Source organism: Brassica napus, chromosome A7, assembly GCF_020379485.1.
Source record: "Brassica napus cultivar Da-Ae chromosome A7, Da-Ae, whole genome shotgun sequence".
In the NCBI taxonomy this organism is placed as follows: domain Eukaryota; kingdom Viridiplantae; phylum Streptophyta; class Magnoliopsida; order Brassicales; family Brassicaceae; genus Brassica; species Brassica napus.
In genome coordinates this window covers 14,532,594-14,551,635 of record NC_063440.1, presented here as the reverse complement: position 1 = coordinate 14,551,635, position 19,042 = coordinate 14,532,594, and the positions used below count along the sequence as shown (strand labels likewise).

Sequence of the window (19,042 nt, the reverse complement as noted above, 5' to 3'; positions counted from 1 at the left end):
ATTAGTTTTGGGTTTATTCGATGAGGGATATCAATAAGAAAGATCTTGGAAAATGTGGTTCTTGCTTATGATACTACAAGTGTTTGTATATATAGTAAGATTTCTCTTTTAACTTATCCAACCAAACATCAATTTTTGAACCCACATCAATAAAAGAGCATAGAATTGAGAATGAGAGTCGATTTCAAGGATTTCGATTAAGCTGTACGAGGAAGACAGAGTGTTACATCTTTGAATTAGATGGGTCGGATGGGTTATGGTTGGTTGATTTCGTTAAAGTGTTTTATGACTTTAATCACGTTTTATATCTAGATAGAAAATAAATTATTTATATAACAGTGGGTACCGTATATCATATTTTTTAGGAGGTTGTAGGAGAGATGAGATAATGGTCAAACTATTGAGGTGGAAGTGAATGTTAGGCATCTCGGAGAGGGAGGGACATTCCCAACTAGAAATTGAGGAGATTTAAGTTGCCGCCTGCTTTGATTTCATTCTCAGGAGGAATCCAATCACTCTTTTCTCCTGTAAGCTTTATTTAGCCCCTCTCTCTCTCTCTCTCTCTCTCTCTCTCTCTCTCTTTCTATTATATAATAATCGAATTAAATTCATTGTTCCATCCCGGCTATTTAGAGAGAATTCAAAATGATGTATTTCTCATGAACATGTAATCTCTGTCTGAGAACCAATATTTTATATAGAGAAGAAAGAGAAAGAAAAAAGAATGTTGTTGTTCATATGATTATTCTGGAACATATTTTGACAAAGAATCTGACGATTTTTCTCCAGAAAAAGATGCAGAGGAATGGAGTGAGAAGAGCCCACTCTTTATGGTGCAAGAGTTTAACACACAACTTGCCTCATCATCATCATCCTTGTATTCCTCTCACCACTATGTCTAGTTTGGAGGCTATTGACAAGTTCCAGGGAAGAGATTGCAGCACCTCAAACAGTTGCAAGTGAGTGCTCTCATTCCTTTTTTTTTATTGGATGTTGAAGGCATCTTCCATTCTTCTACTCTTCTTTGTGTTTCAGTGATGATAAAAGCTCCGGCAAAGAGTCATTTCCGTGGATAAGGCAGTCTCGGAGAGTATCTCAAGGACAACTTCTACATGGGAACTCTGCAGTTTCTCGGACTCTATGGGAACCCAAACATTTTCACACCTTTAGCAATGACAAGGTAATTTCCAGGAGCATAAGTATATCTCTAAAATGATTAATCTTTTCTTACTCTTATTCTTCAGCAGAAGCTCCTTAGAGAAGTACCCAAGTTTGTGAAGATTGTAGAAGTTGGTCCAAGGGATGGCCTACAGAACGAGAAAAACATAGTTCCCACTTCTGTTAAGGTGGAACTCATTCGTAGATTGGTTTCTGCTGGTTTGCCCGTCGTCGAAGCTACAAGCTTTGTTTCTCCTAAATGGGTTCCCCAGGTAATATAATATGCTCTTATGCTAATATGCCATGTCACCTGAAACTAAATTGGTATGTTAGAAAAGAAGAAAGATGCTTTAAGGGAAACTAATTTGGTTTTGTACCATTTCTCGCCTTTGTAGCTTGCAGATGCAAAGAATGTAATGGATGCAGTAAATACTCTACATGGGGCTCGATTCCCAGTTCTGACTCCCAATCTTAAAGTGTGTATTGTTTCTTCCTTTACAAAACAAAACAAAAAAAATCAAATTATTGGTTTCTTACTTTCAGTGAGTGAGTGCTTGGTTTTTTTTCAGGGTTTTGAAGCAGCTGTAGCTGCAGGTGCTAAGGAAGTTGCAATCTTTGCATCGGCTTCCGAGTCTTTCTCTTTGTCAAATATTAACTGTTCCATTCAAGAGAGTCTCTTGAGATATCGCGCTGTTGCCACTGCTGCAAATGATCATTCCATTCCTCTCCGTGGGTATGTATCTTGCGTGGTCGGGTGTCCAGTGGAAGGAGCGGTTCCACCTTCAAAAGTAGCGCATGTTGTTAAAGAGCTCTATGACATGGGCTGCTTTGAGATTTCTCTTGGTGATACCATTGGAATCGGCACTCCTGGTCAGTTGTTTACTCTGCAAATCTTCTAAGACTTCCCTCATTGTTTTTTCTTAACAGCTTATGTTCTTATAAAATGAATCAGGTTCTGTGGTTCCCATGCTTGAAGCCGTGATGGCAGCTGTGCCAGCGGAAAAGCTGGCTGTTCACTTCCACGATACCTATGGACAAGCTCTTGCAAACATATTGGTATCTCTCCAAGTAAGTCTAAGAAAATAGAATTTTATAAAAAAATTCTTTCATTTATGGGTTTGACTGACATGTCTTGGTGAAAAAAAAAACAAGATGGGAATAAACATAGTAGACTCATCAGTTGCTGGATTAGGAGGTTGCCCATATGCAAAAGGAGCCTCAGGAAATGTAGCCACGGAAGATGTGGTTTACATGTTAAACGGTTTGGGGGTCCAAACCAACGTCGATTTGGGAAAGCTTATAGCTGCTGGAGATTTCATCAGCAAGCATCTTGGCCGTCCAAACGGTTCCAAGGCTGCTGTTGCTCTTAGCCGTCGGATCACAGCTGAAGCTTCCAAGATATGATTGGGTGTTTGTTTATAAGAAGATTTTTACATATGTAAACTCTGTTGGAACTCTGTTTTTTCGTTCAAATGAATAGGCTGACATTTTGAATTTTCCGGTGGCTTTTCCGGCTATCAGTGGTTGACATGACTAGATTAATAGCTAGTTGAAAAGCTTCTAATGAGCACTCCAATCTTAGTATATTCGAATTTCAAAAAACAGATGAAAATGAATGAGAAATAAAGCCATGAAGTTGGCAACATGAAATGATCGATGTCTCAAAAACCTGTGCTAATGTAAAGTCCCACATTGGGAAGAAATTGAGTAGTATAAACATGCTCACTCACTTTAGAAGGTTCAAACGCTTATAGGGTGGCTGGATCCGGCTCCCCACCTGTGCCACTGGTCAGCTCAGGGTGGACGCGGATACTTTGCTTTGTTGAAGGGATTTTAAATGATAGTTCTTCAAAACGATATGCATTTCATCTTTGTCCAAATTTCTTAAACGAAAAGAGAAAATCTTGGAAAGGAAGTTTGTTAGGGGTTTGATCGGTAAGAGTTGTGTTTTAATTTTTTGGCAGATTTTTTTTGCTTTGGCTCTAAATTTTTAATTTTAAAAAATTTTAAATTTAGGCTGTAGGTATTTATTAGAGTAATTATAAAGACATAAATTTAAAGAAATGCTCTAGATTTAAAAAATGGTTGTGAACTTTAAAAAATACGAATCAAGATTGGTGTAGATTTAAGGTTGTAGGTATAATTATGGTTGTGGAGAGCATCTACAGCAATAGCCAATCACATTCTAAATTTTTGATCGTGCAGTAGCGGTTGCGGAAGTGTTTCTCTTCTTTTTCTTTAAATAAATTCAACTCTTTTCATCTATATGATATTTTCATATCAAAATCCAATAGAAAAAAGTGTAAGTCTAGTAAACAAAAAATGAAAATCGATGAATATTTTGAGTTTTAGAGCGAGTGATATTTCAATGGAAAAAGATGAAAAAGAAGATTTAGGGTCAAAGTCATATTGGATTACACTTCAGACTATGGATTGTATATACGTAGAATAAGAGTGACATTTTTTTTTGGGAAAACTGTTTTTTTAGAGCAAAAAAATAGTAACTATGTCCCTTTACACTAATCTATATTTTGTGTCATATTTTCCTATAATACCCTTTAATATTTATGAAAATAATTTTAATAAATAGTTTTACAAACAAAAAAAATTTGGAAAAATAGTAACATTTGTTAAAATACCTATATGAACTTAATGGTATATTTTCCAGTTATAAAAAAGTTAAAATTATAAATTTCAGATTATGTTCTAAAAAAAGTAGAAATGACATTCTACGAAGTAGAAAACGAAATCTATTTTTTTCATTGAATCTACAATGTTTAGAATACGTGATCTACGTAAATAGGAGTATTCTACAAATATGTAGAATACACATTCCGCGCTTAACCTACCATTCTAAAGTTCTTAGAAATCAAAATCTACACATTAATCTAATTCTAAAACATGTAGAAACCGACTTCTACAGATTTACTATAAATCTAAAACATGTAGAAATCAAATTCTAAAAATTACTATAATTCTACAAAACTGTAGAAATTGATTTCTACATATTAGTTGTATTCTACGGATAAGAAATCAGTTCCTAAAAATATGAAAACAAAATATTTGAGAATATTCACTTTTATATTTTAAAAAAAATCGATTTTAAAAAAAAAAAAAAAAAACGAAAAAGAACAAAAAAAAAACGATAAAAAAACCTTGGCAACCTTCTTCGCCGTCTTCTATATTCCATTGATTGTTCACAAAATTTTCACAAAATTTTCACATTATTTCTACCATGATTCATGTCTATGCTTCATGTGGTGTTTGGGAATTGGTTGTATCTTCGGGTTGGAGTTTTAATGTTGATAAAAAGAAAGGGGGAAGGTTACTTGCTTTGGAATTGAAGTTTTCTCTGGAAGAGTTACAGAAAATTGTTATAGAGGATTTTGGTTTTGAAGAAACAGATGCTGATTTGGAGTTGAGTTACCTTCCTATTGGATTGATCAATTCATCAAATTGTCCACCAGTGATCATTGGAAACTCAAGGCAAGTTCAAAATTTTCTAGGGTTTTGTAAGAAGCATCAGTCAACTCAATTGTGTGTCAGCTATAAAACAAAGCAAGGAAATCCAAATAAGATCGACATTGATCTTAATAAGATGCCAACTGATGCAAGTACTAGTGAAGAGAACAAGCGAAATCCTTGTGACATTAGGACCGCTTCAAATATTGTTAAGGGGGCTAAGCATAACGAGAAGAAGAAAGGGAAGATGAAGCAAAGTGAAGTTGATGGAGATGATTATGATGCTGACAAGCATAACGAGAAGAAGAAAGGAAAAATGAAGCAAGACGAGGTTGAAGGAGATGATGATGATGCTGAGAAGATCAATTCTGAAAAAGAAAACAGAGAAAAATTGGCAAAGAGTCAGGTGGTCGAATTGGTTAAGACGGGAGATCTTTTCCTCAACAAAACAGTTTTGAAAGCGAGGTTTGAGTTATGTGCAATGAAGCATAACTTTCACTACACAGTTACCAACTCCAATAAATCAGTTTGGTGTATTAGATGCGCTGATAAGGTGTGCTTTTGGGGTGCTCGAGCTGAGTGTTTGAAGGGCTCCACATATTTTATTATTAAGAAGTATGTCGGTGTACATTCCTGCGCACCTTCAAACAAAACCAGTGCCGGAAGGACAGCTTCAGCGAAAACGATAGGCAATCTGATAATGCATAAATATGAAGGTATCAAGGAAGGGCCTAAAGCGAAAGATATTGTTCAGATTATGCGTAATGATTATGGATGTGAGATCTCTGATTCTTTAGCATGGGATTCCCGTGAATATGCAGTCAACGCTGTTAGAGGTATTCCAGAGGAAAGTTATGGGAAAATACCAAAATATTTGCACATGCTGCGAGAAGCCAATCCGGGTACACATTCCTCTTACAAGACTGACGTCGATGGTAGATTTCGATATCTGTTTATAGCGTTTGGTCAATCGATCAGAGGCTTTAACACAGTCATGAGGCGTGTCATTGTTGTCGATGGAACATTCTTGAAGAGTAAATTCAAAGGGGTGCTACTGGTTGCAACTGCTATAGATGGAAATTCAAATTTATATCCTATTGCATTTGGGATAGTAGACTCTGAGAATGAGCAGTCTTGGGAATGGTTTATGAGAGAATTAAAAGTTGTTGTTGCTGATGATAATGGTTTGGCTTTTATTTCGGATAGACAAGTGTCAATAGCGAAGGCACTGGAGAAAGTGTATCCGCTAGCGAGACATGGTATTTGTATTCATCATTTGTTGAATAATGTGATATCATATTTCAGGGGGAAGGGATTAGCTGGGTTGATTTCTAAGGCTTCAAAGGCTTATAGAGTGGTTGATTTCAAGAAGACGTTTGCTCATGTTTGCAATATCAGTCCAGCAATTGGAACGTATCTTATGGAAGCAGATGTCAAAAAGTGGGCTAGATGTCAATTTCATGGATACAGGTATGACATTAGGACAAACAATCCTGCAGAGTCGATAAATTCTGCGTTGCGTTCGCCGAGAGAGTTTCCCGTAATTCCTTTGTTGGACAGTATTAGAGAAATGCTGACACGTTGGTTTTATAAGCGTAAGAAGTTGATTTTAAAGCACACCCACCGTTTGACCATAGATGTGGAGGAAAAGATTGATAGGAGAATTGGAAAGGGGAAAACTTTCGGAGTTTACCCTGTAACCGATAGCCAGCTGCTTGTTAAAGGCGATACAATTGACTGCTTTGTTGATTTGGACAAACGGACTTGTTCTTGTGGGAAGTACGACCTTTCGAAAATCCCTTGTAGACACGCAATAAAAGCTGGTTTCTTTGTTGGTAGAGAACCATATACATTAACTGATTTTTTGTATACCACGGGAGCTTGGAGAGAAGCTTATCACGAAAGCATAAATCCCATTTCAGTTCCTGAAGATGGTTGGTCTTTCCCACAAGTTGTGAAAATTCTGAAGTGCTACCGCCTGAGACAAGAAGATCTCTTGGAAGAAATAGAAAACGCAGATATGAAACTGTTGAAGACAAAATCCGATCATCACAAGGATCACAGGCGGGTCAGTCTCGTAAGTGCAGTAGATGTGGTCTTGGTGGTCATAATAGAGCAACTTGCAAGATGCCAATATAGTGGATTAGTTTGCTGTGTTCTTCACAATTTAGTGAAACTTTTCCAAACTTCTTTTGCTTGATTTCTAGTAACTTTGTTTCTGTTTGTGACAACTTTGTTTCAGTTTTTCAGATTTTATTTGCTTGAATATTAGTAACTTTGTTTCAGTTTGGGAGAACTTTGTTTAATTTTCATGCCGTATTAACTTGGTTAGAAGATCTGATTCAATCAATCCCTTAAACAAACTGTGATGTCCACTAAGTGTGGATCGATCGATCTGTATATTGAATGGTCGATCCACCGGTCGATCCTGATCAATATGCAAAACAAACAAAAACACGGACAATCTTTTGATCGACCTGGTATAGTTCTCTCGATCGGCAAAGCTCGATCTCGTCCCGACCGATCGATCGAAAATATGGACCGATCGATCGGCAATATGGATCGATCGGTTGCCCGTTTGGAACGATCGATCCCATACTCTGATACATCTTATTTGATCCGAATTTAACTCAGCAAAATAGAGAAAATATGATAAAAACCTCCATTTATCTTCTCCTACATGACTATACTTAATAGAATGATAACTTACTATAGGTTATATAATTAATAAAAGTTATAATCCAAACTGGACTAATAAAACATGCAAACAATCGAGATCCGAATTCGAAATGCGCAGAAAATTAAAAAAACCGGTGGAATACAATGGAAAGATATAACTGATACTGATCATTGGTGGTCGTCAGGACTGCAGCTCCTACTCTGTCCTGGTGCTCGTCTGCTCCTATGGAGGCGTGAACCTCGCTCTTCATCGGTTGCTTCATCAGATGGTTCATTTGCTGCGTCGTCTCTAGTCATATCAGCTGCCTCTGAAGTCTTTGGAGCGCGGCAGCAGGAAGGAGTAGGTGGACATCTAATCTTTGCGAGTGCACCCCACACAGTCTGCATCATCGTCGAGAGCTTGACTAATGTATCGGCAGTCCATGCGAACTGCTGCTGATGTGTACCATCTAATGGTGGTGCTCCAGAATCAAACTGACCAGTATATGGTGGTAACAAATACTCCATAGAAGGGTTTGGAGTATGATCGACTGAGATATCCGGGATGGTGTCATCCTCACATTGTGTCTACGCAGGACCAGAAGAAGAAGAACCACGACGACGTTTTGAAGCTGGTGGAGGAGGCGTGTAAAGAACTTCAGCAGGAGGCATGAACTCCATGTTCTCCACAGACGTCAGAGATGTGATAGCGGGTTGTGGAAGCTTGCAGTGAAGGATTGTCCCATCAGGCATGGTAAAACGGTAAATTTTACCAGAATGAAGGATCTTGGTGTTTAGGAAGAACTGGGCATCAAATCTGTCAACCGTATCCACACAAGGAGTATCCGAAAGATCAATATCATGGTGCATGAAGATCCGAGTAAGTAGACTGCCAATAGACTCATCCAAAGGCTTCCTGTCAAGAGGACGAAGACCCCTAAACTTCCTTTCAAACAACATCTGAGCAAACAATGCTCCCATGTTTACCGAAAGCTCTGCTGGAGGTTCATCTGCAACACCATACGTCGGCCTGAGAGCTAATGGCAGCCCGTAGTGAATAAGCTGCGCTTCATCTTCAGTAACTGATCCTGCTTCTGATTTTCCTAGTAGAAGATGACCCAGATATTTTGCTACCACTCGCAAGACCGGGTTTCTGAGCATTGCAAGTTTAGCTTCCCGAGATACATAAGAACTGTCTGCAATCTGGCTCCACAACAAGTAAGCACAAGGGAACTTGGGCAAAGAGCATGCCTCATGTCGGGTCTCAAATCCGAATAGTATACACAGCTCGTGTATAGACATCTCATAAAGCACTCCTCTACATAGGAATGTAAGTTTACCTTCGCTAGCAACTTTGTTTACCTCGGATTTGTAGTGCAACTCAACTGAAGAGAGAAACTGTATAACCAAGTCTGGATATAATGGTTGTGGATTGTAGCCAAGAGTCCCAAGTCCCATGTTTTTCCACATCTTTTTGACATCCCGCACAATTCCCAACTCCTTTGTAGTGTAATCGCAGATGAACTTTGTTGGTTTAAATCTCATCCGCTGCAAACCATTGTAGAGAATGCAGTGGTAATCACTCCAACCAGCATAGTAATCGCGGTGTGCGTAGGATGCAAGTTCTCTCAGCTCCTTCTTACTTGAGATTTGTCGGTTATGAATTGTAGGGAGTTTAGAGAATGGAGTCAATGGGTCACGAGGCCAAGGGGCTGCTTCCCGAGGCTCATCACTTTCGGGCTGCGCTGAGGTCGAAGCAACTGTTTCCTTGGTCTTTTTGGATATTCCTTTTTTCACCATTTTCTGCACACAAACTTTAACAAATGAGTTCTCAAAGGTAAAACTGAGTAAATTGACATGGACAATGATTCAACACCTATGCAACTCAACAACTAACATTACAGCATCAGTAATCTCACTCTATTAATTCCAAATTTTCGGAATTTTTTTTTTAAATAAGTAACCCTAATTTCTTAAATCAAACTTAAAACTACGAATTAAGGCAAGAGCTATATGGAAAATCGTCACTAATCATCACTCTAACACACGATTTAAGCCAAAACGACTTAATAACACTAAAATTTTACTTTTTGCTATTTAAATTTCGAACTATAAAAGTGGAGATAGAGTTTCATACCTTCACAGATCGACCGAAAGAGTGGTAGATTCGGAATTATCTTACGAAATCGTGTGGGTTAGGCTCAAGAATCGTCCAAATCGGAGTTAAATCGAGAGAGATAGGATTTATGAAGGGGGTTTTGATTCCATTCTCTCAAGAAAAATTGGGGAAGAAGATAAAAGTGAGGTTTTGATCTCACAATCACGATTTTATGAGTAAAATCGTGTTATTCCGGTTCAATTTAAGTGGGTATTAAACCGGATTTAACCGATGAAAACCATAAAATATACTTATCAGGGTGCGGGATCGACCGATCCAAAATACCGATCGATCGATCTGAAAGCCATTATAACACAAACTCCTAAAATCATTACAAAATAAGTTTAAAAAAGCATAACCAACAATAAATCATAAATCATCAATCTCAACATACTCGGCAGGCTTACTACACTTAATAGGTTCATACTTTGACATTCTCTCAATCAGTTCTAGATCATTAGCTGCTTCCCATAGATCCCACATAATCTTTATCCGAGCTCCCCAGATGTTCTCATCATTCACCATAGATATGTCCAACCCAAGCACGTGGCATTCGATGTGTTTTATAGTGTACACACCACAATGACATTGAAGTCGGTTAAGACCACTCATAGGTACATAGGAAACATTGTACGGAGTGATGTGGAAATGCTTCTGTATTGTCAATGACTGCACGGCCTTGACAATCCGAGGAATAAGCTGCGCGAAAGCTTCCACTTCCTTGATTTTTTTTTTACCCCCGCAGTCAAACACCTGGATATTCCTAGTCACAAAACTGATGCATAAAGCAATCCAATGGTTGCAATTGACCCAGACAGGAACGTACATCCGATCCACATCGACATTCCACAACATCTGTGTTTTTCCATGGGAAGGCAGTTCACCTTTACCGTATTGCAGTAGTAATGGATCCATAGTGTATTTCTTAATACCCTTACAGAAATTCTGGTAATCCTTAGAAATGAAGTCGCTGAAGACGCATATCATGAAAGCAACACGGTCTACGTTCCATCGTTTCAATGTTGTTCTTTCCCGGAAAACATACATTATAGCATCAATTTCCTACAAAAACAAAGACAAATCTATAATGTATACAGTAATATAATAGGTAACATTTTATAGAAATAACCAGTCGAATGCTTACGTAGTTTTTAAGCCAACTGCTGGCAGACATAATACGTCCGGCTAGATCACCGTCTAACATAGAAGGACCAATCTGTATAGCTCTGTAAACAAAATACAATGGTAGAGATGTCAATTATTAAGACAATCAACCGAATGATATATACAAAGGAATAACATACGTTCGTGTATCTTGCCAGTCCTGCATCTTCTTAAAATCTGTAGGATGCACAAACACCAAGCAGCGATCAGGGAAATTTTCGCCGTCTAGCTCTATATCTCGGTCATCTAATCGGACCGCTGGCTTCTTCAATGATTTTTGAAGTTCCAATGAATCTGTTGGCTTCTTCAATGATTTTGGAAGTTCCAACCAATCCAATGAATCTTCGACTTTAGCTTGAGAAGGATTCAAACCTTTCACAAATGTGTCTAATGGAAGGTTCTTCATGCAACTTTCCAAAAACTCTTGTGTACCCATACTAAGATCACTAGCTGATGATTGAGTAACTTTTGCACGAGGTAAATTGACACACGAATCAGCAGTCTTTAACTCTTGATTTTTTACAGCCTGTTGACAAACACGTACAATTACAAATTACACATACAAATTTCATGTTCAAAACAGAGAATAGACATAAACGCCAAGTTCGAAATCCATAATAAACATACAAACTTCCAAATACATATTACATTAAATATAGTGATTACATAAACGACAAGTTTCAAATACATATTACCGCCTCATTCCAAGTTCTAAGCTTTCAACAACTTTTAACTCTTTCTCTTAGTAGTTACCTTTTTCTTTGATGGAGCAGTGCCTTTTTTGCTGGTGCTAGGACCACTGTTGATTTTGGTCAAGCTAGGACCGCTTGCTTGATCACTCTTTCCCACCAATTCAGTCACCACTAAACTTGTCCTGAGCTGTGTAACCTCAGCCTCAATTTTCCCCAATCTGTCGGTTACAACGGTCTCAAATTGCTCAGTTCTCTCTGAAGCTGTCCTGAGTTGTGTAACCTCAGTCTCAATCTTACCCAACCTGTCCGAGAACTGCTGACAGAATTTCTCCCCAAAAGTAGTAAAAGAAGCTTGTACCAGATCCTCCAAGAAATTTTTCATATCTGTGTCAATATTTCCTTTTGATGAAGCAGCTAGGTGGCACAAAACATTCTTCTTCCTTGACTCTGCTCCTCGGTCTGCATGCTTTCTCTTGTTTCTTCCCGAAACATCAGCTGTGCCATCAACATTCCCTGCAACATGACTATTTTCACCTCTCTCAGTATCAGCTCTTTGATTATCTCCTTTCTCTTCGCCAGATTCTTCAAATTCAGAGTTTGTAGCTTCTTTTACTCCCCAAACATGATTGTTCCAATCATGTTTACTATTGATCATATCTAAAATACGATCTACTCTTTCATCTTTCTTCTCATCCTTCTGTACAAAATCAGTTGCCAAAAGGACCACTCCATCTATGTGGGATTCCATGAATGAATGCGAAATCCCCTACAAACAATCAAATCATTAGTAAAGTGAACAAGACAATAAATATTTTAATTTGAAAAAAAATTTGCATACGTTTTCTGGGAATAAGTTCTCAACGCCAATGATATCTTCATAAGAACATTTTGCACATCCTCTCCAATTACCACACAGTGGACCTGTAAAATTTTTACTGACTTTTGTGCCACAAATCTCTCCTAAAGCAGGAACAGCTTCCATTATCCAAATTTGGAAACCAAACAAGAATCCTTCCATCAGATACCCCTCTTTCTGCTCTAATTTATGCCTTATTTTATCAATTTGCTTCAGAAGGAAATCAAACGAATACAGACCCCATGGGTAATTCCGAAGCTTCTCCAAATCCATCGCCAACTTCATGTACAGATGCGGGATATTCACCTTCTCATCCTTTCCCATCACCACACCCATAATAACGCAAAGATATATCAGTCTCACCCTATCAACCCAAGTCCAGGTATTGCTCTCTTCCAAATGCTTCTTTTTTATGATCTGCAAATTTATTTTTCCATTTGTCTTTATCTGCTTGCTCCAAAAACCATTATCGTCTTTCCATGTCACTAGCCCACTGTTATTCTCTCGCTTCACTTTCAGACCAGTGACAGCATGATACTCTTGCAATCCAAAACGCATAGGTCTCCTAGCGAAAGTGAACCACTTCTCATGTCTCTTGCTTGTCATCAACTCCTTACACAAGAAAGAGTGTACCAACCTCGCCGAAAACTTCAAATCATTCTTCTGGATAACCATAATCTGTGAAAAAATGGGATCTTTCATAACTTCATCGAATTCTGGTTCCATTTTTTCTTTTAGCAACTCGAGAAGTTTTAGTCGGCAGCTGTTATTAATCTTCTTAACCTGAGGTTCCAATCCCTCACCGTATAAACGATTAGGCAACTCCAACTCCATATCTGAAATTTGAAAACAATACACCATATATCTATTAATAACAAAAACCTAAAATTCCTAAATCTATCCCAAAAATATGATTTAAACCATGATTGTGTACAAAATCTTCTCTAATCATCACCTTAACACATGATTGAAGCCTAAATATCTTAACTAACCCAAAAAAATTACCTTTTACCTTTATATTTTCAAACTCTAAAAAGAAGTGGAGATAGAGTTTCATACCTTTGCAGAACAAACTAAAGAGTGATAGATTCGTAAAAAGCTCACAAAATCGTATGAGTTAGGCCAAATAATCGTCCAAATCAGAGAATTGAGTGAGTTAGGGTTAATGAACTTTGGGTGAGAATTTGATTTTCCCTCCTTTGTTCGTGAATGGGAAATTAAGGGTTTCGTCCCAGAGAAATCGAGTTTAAAGAGTTGAAATCATGCTTAGTCGGTTCAAATCAAGTGGGAATCAACCCGGATATAATCATACAAAACCAAAAAAATCGATTTGGGATTCTTTCCTGGGCACGGGATCGATCGATCTATCCTTAGTGGATCGGTCGATCTGTAAAGAATCGACCTTCGCCGATCGAGTGAAATGGACCAGGTCGATCAGTATATATTTCGCGTTTTTTTGTTCTGAATAATTATCGGGATCGATCGATCCACTGTAACTTGTAAAGCTGGATCGATCGATCCCGCTTGTCGAACTCATTATTTATCTTTTTTAAAAAAATTACAATTTTAAGGGCATTACTGCCATTTTTGAAAAAATTAGTCTAATAGGACATAAAGTAGTACAGATTAGTCTAAAGGGACATAGTTACCTTTTTTTGCTCTAAAAAAACAGATTTCCCTTTTTTTTGACTCAACAAACTGTTAATTTCAATGGAATAAGAGTGACATAGATCTGTTAATTTGTTAAAGTCTTTAGATTTTTTATTTATTTTATCTTACATGTAAAATAAAATAAAATAAAATAGAAATGAGGTTATATTAGAAAAATGTGAGTGTATGTGGGGGCATATTAGAATTTGTTCCGGCAGATTCATTGGGTTAAGGGTTTTAGGCAAAAACTGCTCTCATCTGTCTCTCACTGAATCCCAAATCGCCAATTTTGATGCGGTTCTCTCCAATTCCACCATTACTCTCACAGTTGAGACTGGCTCGGAGAGCATCATCCGCCTCTTCGCGTTTCTCCTCCACCCTCTCCCCCCCTTACCCCAACCTCTCAGACTCCGAACACCACGTGAACAATAACCACCTCAGCTTCGATTTCAATCTCTCCAAAATCAACCAAACCGGCCTTCTCCGAGTCCTCCACAGCGCCAAAGACGACCCAAACCTCGCTCTCTCGTTCCTCCGCCACCTCAAACAAAACGGGGTCCCTCTCACTGTCAACGCGTACGCAGCTCTCGTCAGAATCCTCTCTCGCTGGCGGTTAGACAGGAAGTTAGATTCCGTCCTCGTCGAAGTCATCACGAACGAGGAGGAGCGTGGTTTCTCCGTGATGGAGCTCATGGAAGCAATCGGGGAACAAGAAGAAGACTCTAACTTCCTCTTGCCTCGAGTCTCCTGCGCCTTGGTTAAATCCTACGTCGGCCTCGGCATGTTCGACGAAGCGATCGATGTGTTATACCAAAGCAAACGCCTCGGCTGCGTCCCTGGCATCAAGTCGTGCAACTTCTTGATGAACCGTTTGGTGGAGTTCGGTAGAACCGATATGGTGGTGGCTCTTTTCCGCCAGCTTAACCAGCTCGGCCTGTCCGCTAACGACTACACTTACGCGATTGCGGTTAAGGCGTTATGTAGAAAACGCGATTTGGACGGAGCGGCGAGGCTGCTGGAAGAGACTTCGAGTATGTTTGCTTATACGACTTTTATTGAAGGGCTTTGTTTGAACGATAAGACGGAGATGGCTTTTGCTTTTATCGAGGACCTGATAGAGGCCGACGCCAAGGCTCTGAATGGCGACGCGCTTGCGTTCGCGTTTGGGATGCTGGTCCGCGGCTTCTGCAAGGAGATGAATGCAGAAGCCGCGGAAGAAGTTATTTTCAGGATGGAGGAGTTTGGGATCGGTCCTGATGTTTACGCGTGCTCGGAGGTAATCCATCGGTACTGCAAGAGCTTGGAGTTGGATAAAGCTCTGAGAATCGTGGACGCGATGCTGCAAAAGGGATTGAGAATCAACTGCGTGATCGTGAGTTCGATCCTCCATTGCTACTGTAAGATGGGAGCGTTGGGTGAGTCCTCGATGTGGCTGGAAGCGTTGAAAAGGTTCGAAGAGTTCAGAGACATGGATGTTTACCTAGACGAGGTGTGTTACAACGCGGCGTTTGAAGCTCTTAGCAAGCTCGAGAGAGTGGAGGAAGCTATGAAGCTGCTGGAAGAGATGACGGATAAAGGAATGGTTCCTGATGTCGTCAACTACACGACTTTGATCGATGGCTACTGCCTTCAAGGGAGGTTCGCCGACGCGCTTGATTTGTTTGATGAGATGAGAGCGAAGGGCACCGAGCCCGATGTGATCACGTACAACGTGATCGCTGGTGGGCTCGCTAGGAACGGTCATAGCGAAAAGGCGGTTGAGATTTATAAAGCTATGAGAATTGAAGGTGTAGAGCCCACTGCTGTCACGCACAGTGTGATCATCAGCGGCCTCTGTTCCGCGGGTAAGATAGAAGAAGCCAGAGAGTTCTTCACGAGTCTTGAAGACAAGTGCCCGGAGAATTACGCAAGTTTGGTGAAAGGCTATTGTGATTCCGGCCTTCCTAGAGACGCCTATAGAAAATTCGTCGAGCTGAACTCTCCTCTGCCCAAGAACGTGTGCTTTAAACTGTTTACCGCTCTCTGCGAGGAGGATAAGAATTGTCAGGGCAAAGCTCTGAGGGTGCTGAAAAGGATGTGGGCTTATGGAGTCGAACCCGCGAGGAGCATGTACGGTAAAATGATAAGTAAAGTAGATAACGTGAGGGAAGCCGAGCTGGTGTTTGACAAGATGGTTGGGAGAGGAAACCTCCCTGATCTCGTTACTTATACGATCATGATTCAGACGTATTGTAGGCTAATGGAGTTGCAGAAAGCAAATGATCTTTTGGAGGCGATGAAGCAGAGAGGGATAAAACCTGATTTGATAATATACACGGTTTTGTTTCATGGTTATCTGAGGTTGGATAGAGAGATGGTTTGTGATCTTCGAGGAGAAGCTAAACAGATTTGGAAAGAGTTAGGAGCTGCTTGTATAGAACCAGACGTTAAGATGTATACTGTTCTGATGAATCACCATTGCAAGATTGGCAACGTAGATATCGCCACGGACATCCTTTATCGAATGATAGAGTGTGGGCTGAAGCCTGATAACGTGACCTACAATGTTCTAATATCTGCTTGTCATCGCAAAGGATGCACAGATGCACTTGTTACCGAGTTGTCAGGAAAGGATATTACACTGCCTGAACATTTGTTTGCTGTAGTTAAGCGTGCTATGAAGACCAGGAGATCTCAATATCGGAAATGAAGAGTGTATATTTGAAAGGTTAAACATGGATTTGCCGGTGATCTATATATTTAGTTTTGCATCTTATTTGGAGGCAAAAAAGTAGAATTCAAAACATTGAGAGAAATTAAAAGACTACACCGGTAAGGGGGAGTGGGGGTATTTTCTGATTAAATTGCTTATTGTTTTATTGCTAATCGTCTATTAATGTAACAGGGCATGAGTACTCTTGCTGTATGGGAACCAGACTCTGAGGAGGAGACACAGAAGTAGCTGCATGTTATCCACTTATATGACTGTGAGAGCTCATTTCTTGCAGGATTATTGCTCTCCGCTTTTTTCGTAGTTTACATAATCTTTGCATTATTCAGGAAAACCAGGATCTGCGTGTATGTATCTGACAAAACCCATGGATATGCTGGGGGCAAGTCTGTTGATGTTGACGGATACAAATGTCTCCTCCTCCACTTGACCGTATCTTGATTCACTGTTTTAGAAGATGATATATTCCGTAGGATCACTTAAGGCGGAGATGAGCTTGGGAGTATAACAAAGTTGAAGAACCCGAAGCTGAGATGGGAGGAAATATTCTGGATGTACAAATACCATGTACGTTTTTTTTTCTACACTTTTCCTTATGTTTGATATCATGAGTGACACTTGTTGACTGTTGAGCAATCGTTATCGGTTTGAATTTTGTCAATATATAGAGAGAGATTTTGCACAGTCGAAATTGGCGATTGGTTTGGTAGAGTTTCCAAATCTTGGACCGTGCTGGAATATATAAGTTTTCTTTTTTTTGCACCGGTGCATTAACTAACAGTCACGTTCTTCTCCTCGTCCTCTTTCATAAAGCCTTCTTCCATTTGCTTATTTGGTTGTTCTTTTCGTTCCCACTGACAAACTCGTCCCGAACGAACTAGTCCCAGAAAGTCCGTGGAACAGTCACAAAAGGATGATTCACTGACATACTACTTCCTTGACACAGAACCTCCACCCAGCTCTCTTCTTGTATATAAACAGACTTCATTAGTATGCAATGAAACCTTTATCCAAATCTGAAGTCTCAACAACTATTTAAGCTTTAAAAAAATCACCTTCCAAGTATCCTGTTACATAACTTGTGGTGGCTTGATAACACCAACGGCTTATTTTTCATTATGGTCATCAACTTCGAAGACTTGTTTGGCTCATGATCCATGGAAACAAGTAATTCTCTCAACTAGCTGTTGAAATAATCTACGACAACGATTCAAGAGTAGGAACGGTCGTAACTTCCGCTGACTTTATATTGTAGAGGAGAACTTCCAAAGCCAGCAAAAACATATTACATCTCTAGTACAATTGCTTATATGAACTGTATAAAAGTCTTAAATCCAGAAGAGGGGAAACCTTGTAATTACTCCTTTTTCACACTGAATTTCCATTAAAATTTAAAACAACAAGGAAACATACAAGGAGAGATGCATGATTCAGATACATTTGTAGAAATCAAAGATAGCAGGTTCTAACCCTCTAGAAACATAGCCCCAAGGATCGGAGAGATACATGTAATTACTCATTACTGACTATTATTTTTGATATTTTTCGGCCAAAGTTCCACCAATAGAAAAACTGAATAAAAGTTCCAAACCTATCTCCTTTTACATATTTACTCAAGTTAATCCCAACTTAACATAATCTTTAAAAAAGGGTTATTGCTAAAACCCCTCAATTATTTTGAACTGGAAAAAGTTTCTTCATTAATTTGAACTGAAAAATCAGCCAAAATTTTATCCTCAAATAAACAGGTTCTCCACACTTTGAGTTGTGTTACTCTGTGTACTTTGATTGCTACACATGTTTGGTGTACCTATCTATATTTTTCAAAAATGAATTTCTAAGACCATATACAATGGACCTATTGAATAAAACTTTCAACAGTTTAACAGATGCAATGAGCTTGTTAAAATCCAAAAATTTGATGTAGATTACTTTTTTTGTTGAATTTATTCAACATGTTGAAAGTGCACCATATACAATGGTTTGTATATTCAACATCCTAAATTTTATTTTTTACCATTACACATCATTTCTTTTTCTTTCACATAATAATTCAACACAGATTTTACTTTTGTGTCATGCAATGGTTTTGTTTCAACACCCTAATTTACTATTTTATGTTATGTTATTGATTTTTGTTAACAAAAAATGAGTAAAATTCAAGTGAATCATTTTATTTCATTATTTTTAAAAATCAAGTTTAAATTTATTAAAAACTAATTAATAGTTATATTAAAGTTCTTTTTAATTTGTATCCAAATCAAATAAAACAATTGTCTATTTATAAAGTATCAAAATGATAAATTTTGATATAACATTAGATTAAAAATAAAATTATTTACTATATAAAAATTAGCCACAAATAATAAGGGTGAAAAAAAAGAAGAAAATAACAAATATATCAACAGCCAATGATAAACCAACATTTGCTATTGTCTCTTTCATCTCTCTTAGATTCAACTAGTTGAATAAATTTAACTCAGTTTAATCTACATCACTTTCAACTATTTATTTAGCACTTCATTGCACCAATT

The 19,042-nt window shown here is 38.5% G+C and overlaps 5 protein-coding genes across 6 annotated transcripts; 3 read left to right on the top strand and 2 right to left on the bottom strand.

Annotated features, from left to right (window-relative positions):
* Positions 1–241: 241 nt before the first annotated feature.
* Positions 242–2,654, top strand: LOC106358455 (hydroxymethylglutaryl-CoA lyase, mitochondrial). 2 transcript variants are annotated; one of them, XM_013798259.2, is made up of 9 exons: positions 242–259; positions 366–527; positions 790–959; positions 1,036–1,180; positions 1,248–1,430; positions 1,554–1,634; positions 1,728–2,028; positions 2,111–2,226; positions 2,311–2,654. In XM_013798259.2, exons 3-9 carry the CDS (start codon positions 796–798, stop codon positions 2,560–2,562), a joined length of 1,242 nt encoding a protein of 413 aa, XP_013653713.1. In that variant the 5' UTR covers positions 242–259; positions 366–527; positions 790–795; the 3' UTR covers positions 2,563–2,654. The 2 variants fall into 2 exon arrangements, with proteins under 2 accessions (XP_013653713.1, XP_013653712.1); XM_013798258.1 differs by lacking the exon at positions 242–259 and having other exon boundaries at positions 1,245–1,430.
* A 2,666-nt stretch (positions 2,655–5,320) lies between these two features.
* LOC106356539 lies at positions 5,321–6,820 on the top strand. The gene has a single exon (XM_022689393.2). It carries the CDS (start codon positions 5,321–5,323, stop codon positions 6,818–6,820), a length of 1,500 nt encoding a protein of 499 aa, XP_022545114.2.
* Positions 6,821–9,746: 2,926 nt separating this feature from the next.
* On the bottom strand, positions 9,747–11,337 carry LOC125576544. The gene is made up of 3 exons (XM_048736845.1): positions 10,741–11,337; positions 10,581–10,662; positions 9,747–10,498 (listed from the first exon to the last, which is right to left on the bottom strand). Exons 1-3 carry the CDS (start codon positions 11,034–11,036, stop codon positions 9,806–9,808), a joined length of 1,071 nt encoding a protein of 356 aa, XP_048592802.1. The 5' UTR covers positions 11,037–11,337; the 3' UTR covers positions 9,747–9,805.
* LOC125576142 lies at positions 11,330–12,982 on the bottom strand. The gene is made up of 2 exons (XM_048735530.1): positions 12,131–12,982; positions 11,330–12,058 (listed from the first exon to the last, which is right to left on the bottom strand). The coding sequence occupies exons 1-2, from the start codon at positions 12,980–12,982 to the stop codon at positions 11,330–11,332; spliced, it is 1,581 nt and encodes a 526-aa protein (XP_048591487.1).
* Positions 12,983–13,992: 1,010 nt separating this feature from the next.
* Positions 13,993–17,264, top strand: LOC106358457 (pentatricopeptide repeat-containing protein At2g26790, mitochondrial). Its single transcript, XM_013798261.3, has 3 exons — positions 13,993–16,609; positions 16,683–16,764; positions 16,838–17,264. The coding sequence occupies exon 1, from the start codon at positions 14,091–14,093 to the stop codon at positions 16,485–16,487; it is 2,397 nt and encodes a 798-aa protein (XP_013653715.1). The 5' UTR covers positions 13,993–14,090; the 3' UTR covers positions 16,488–16,609; positions 16,683–16,764; positions 16,838–17,264.
* Positions 17,265–19,042: the final 1,778 nt, after the last annotated feature.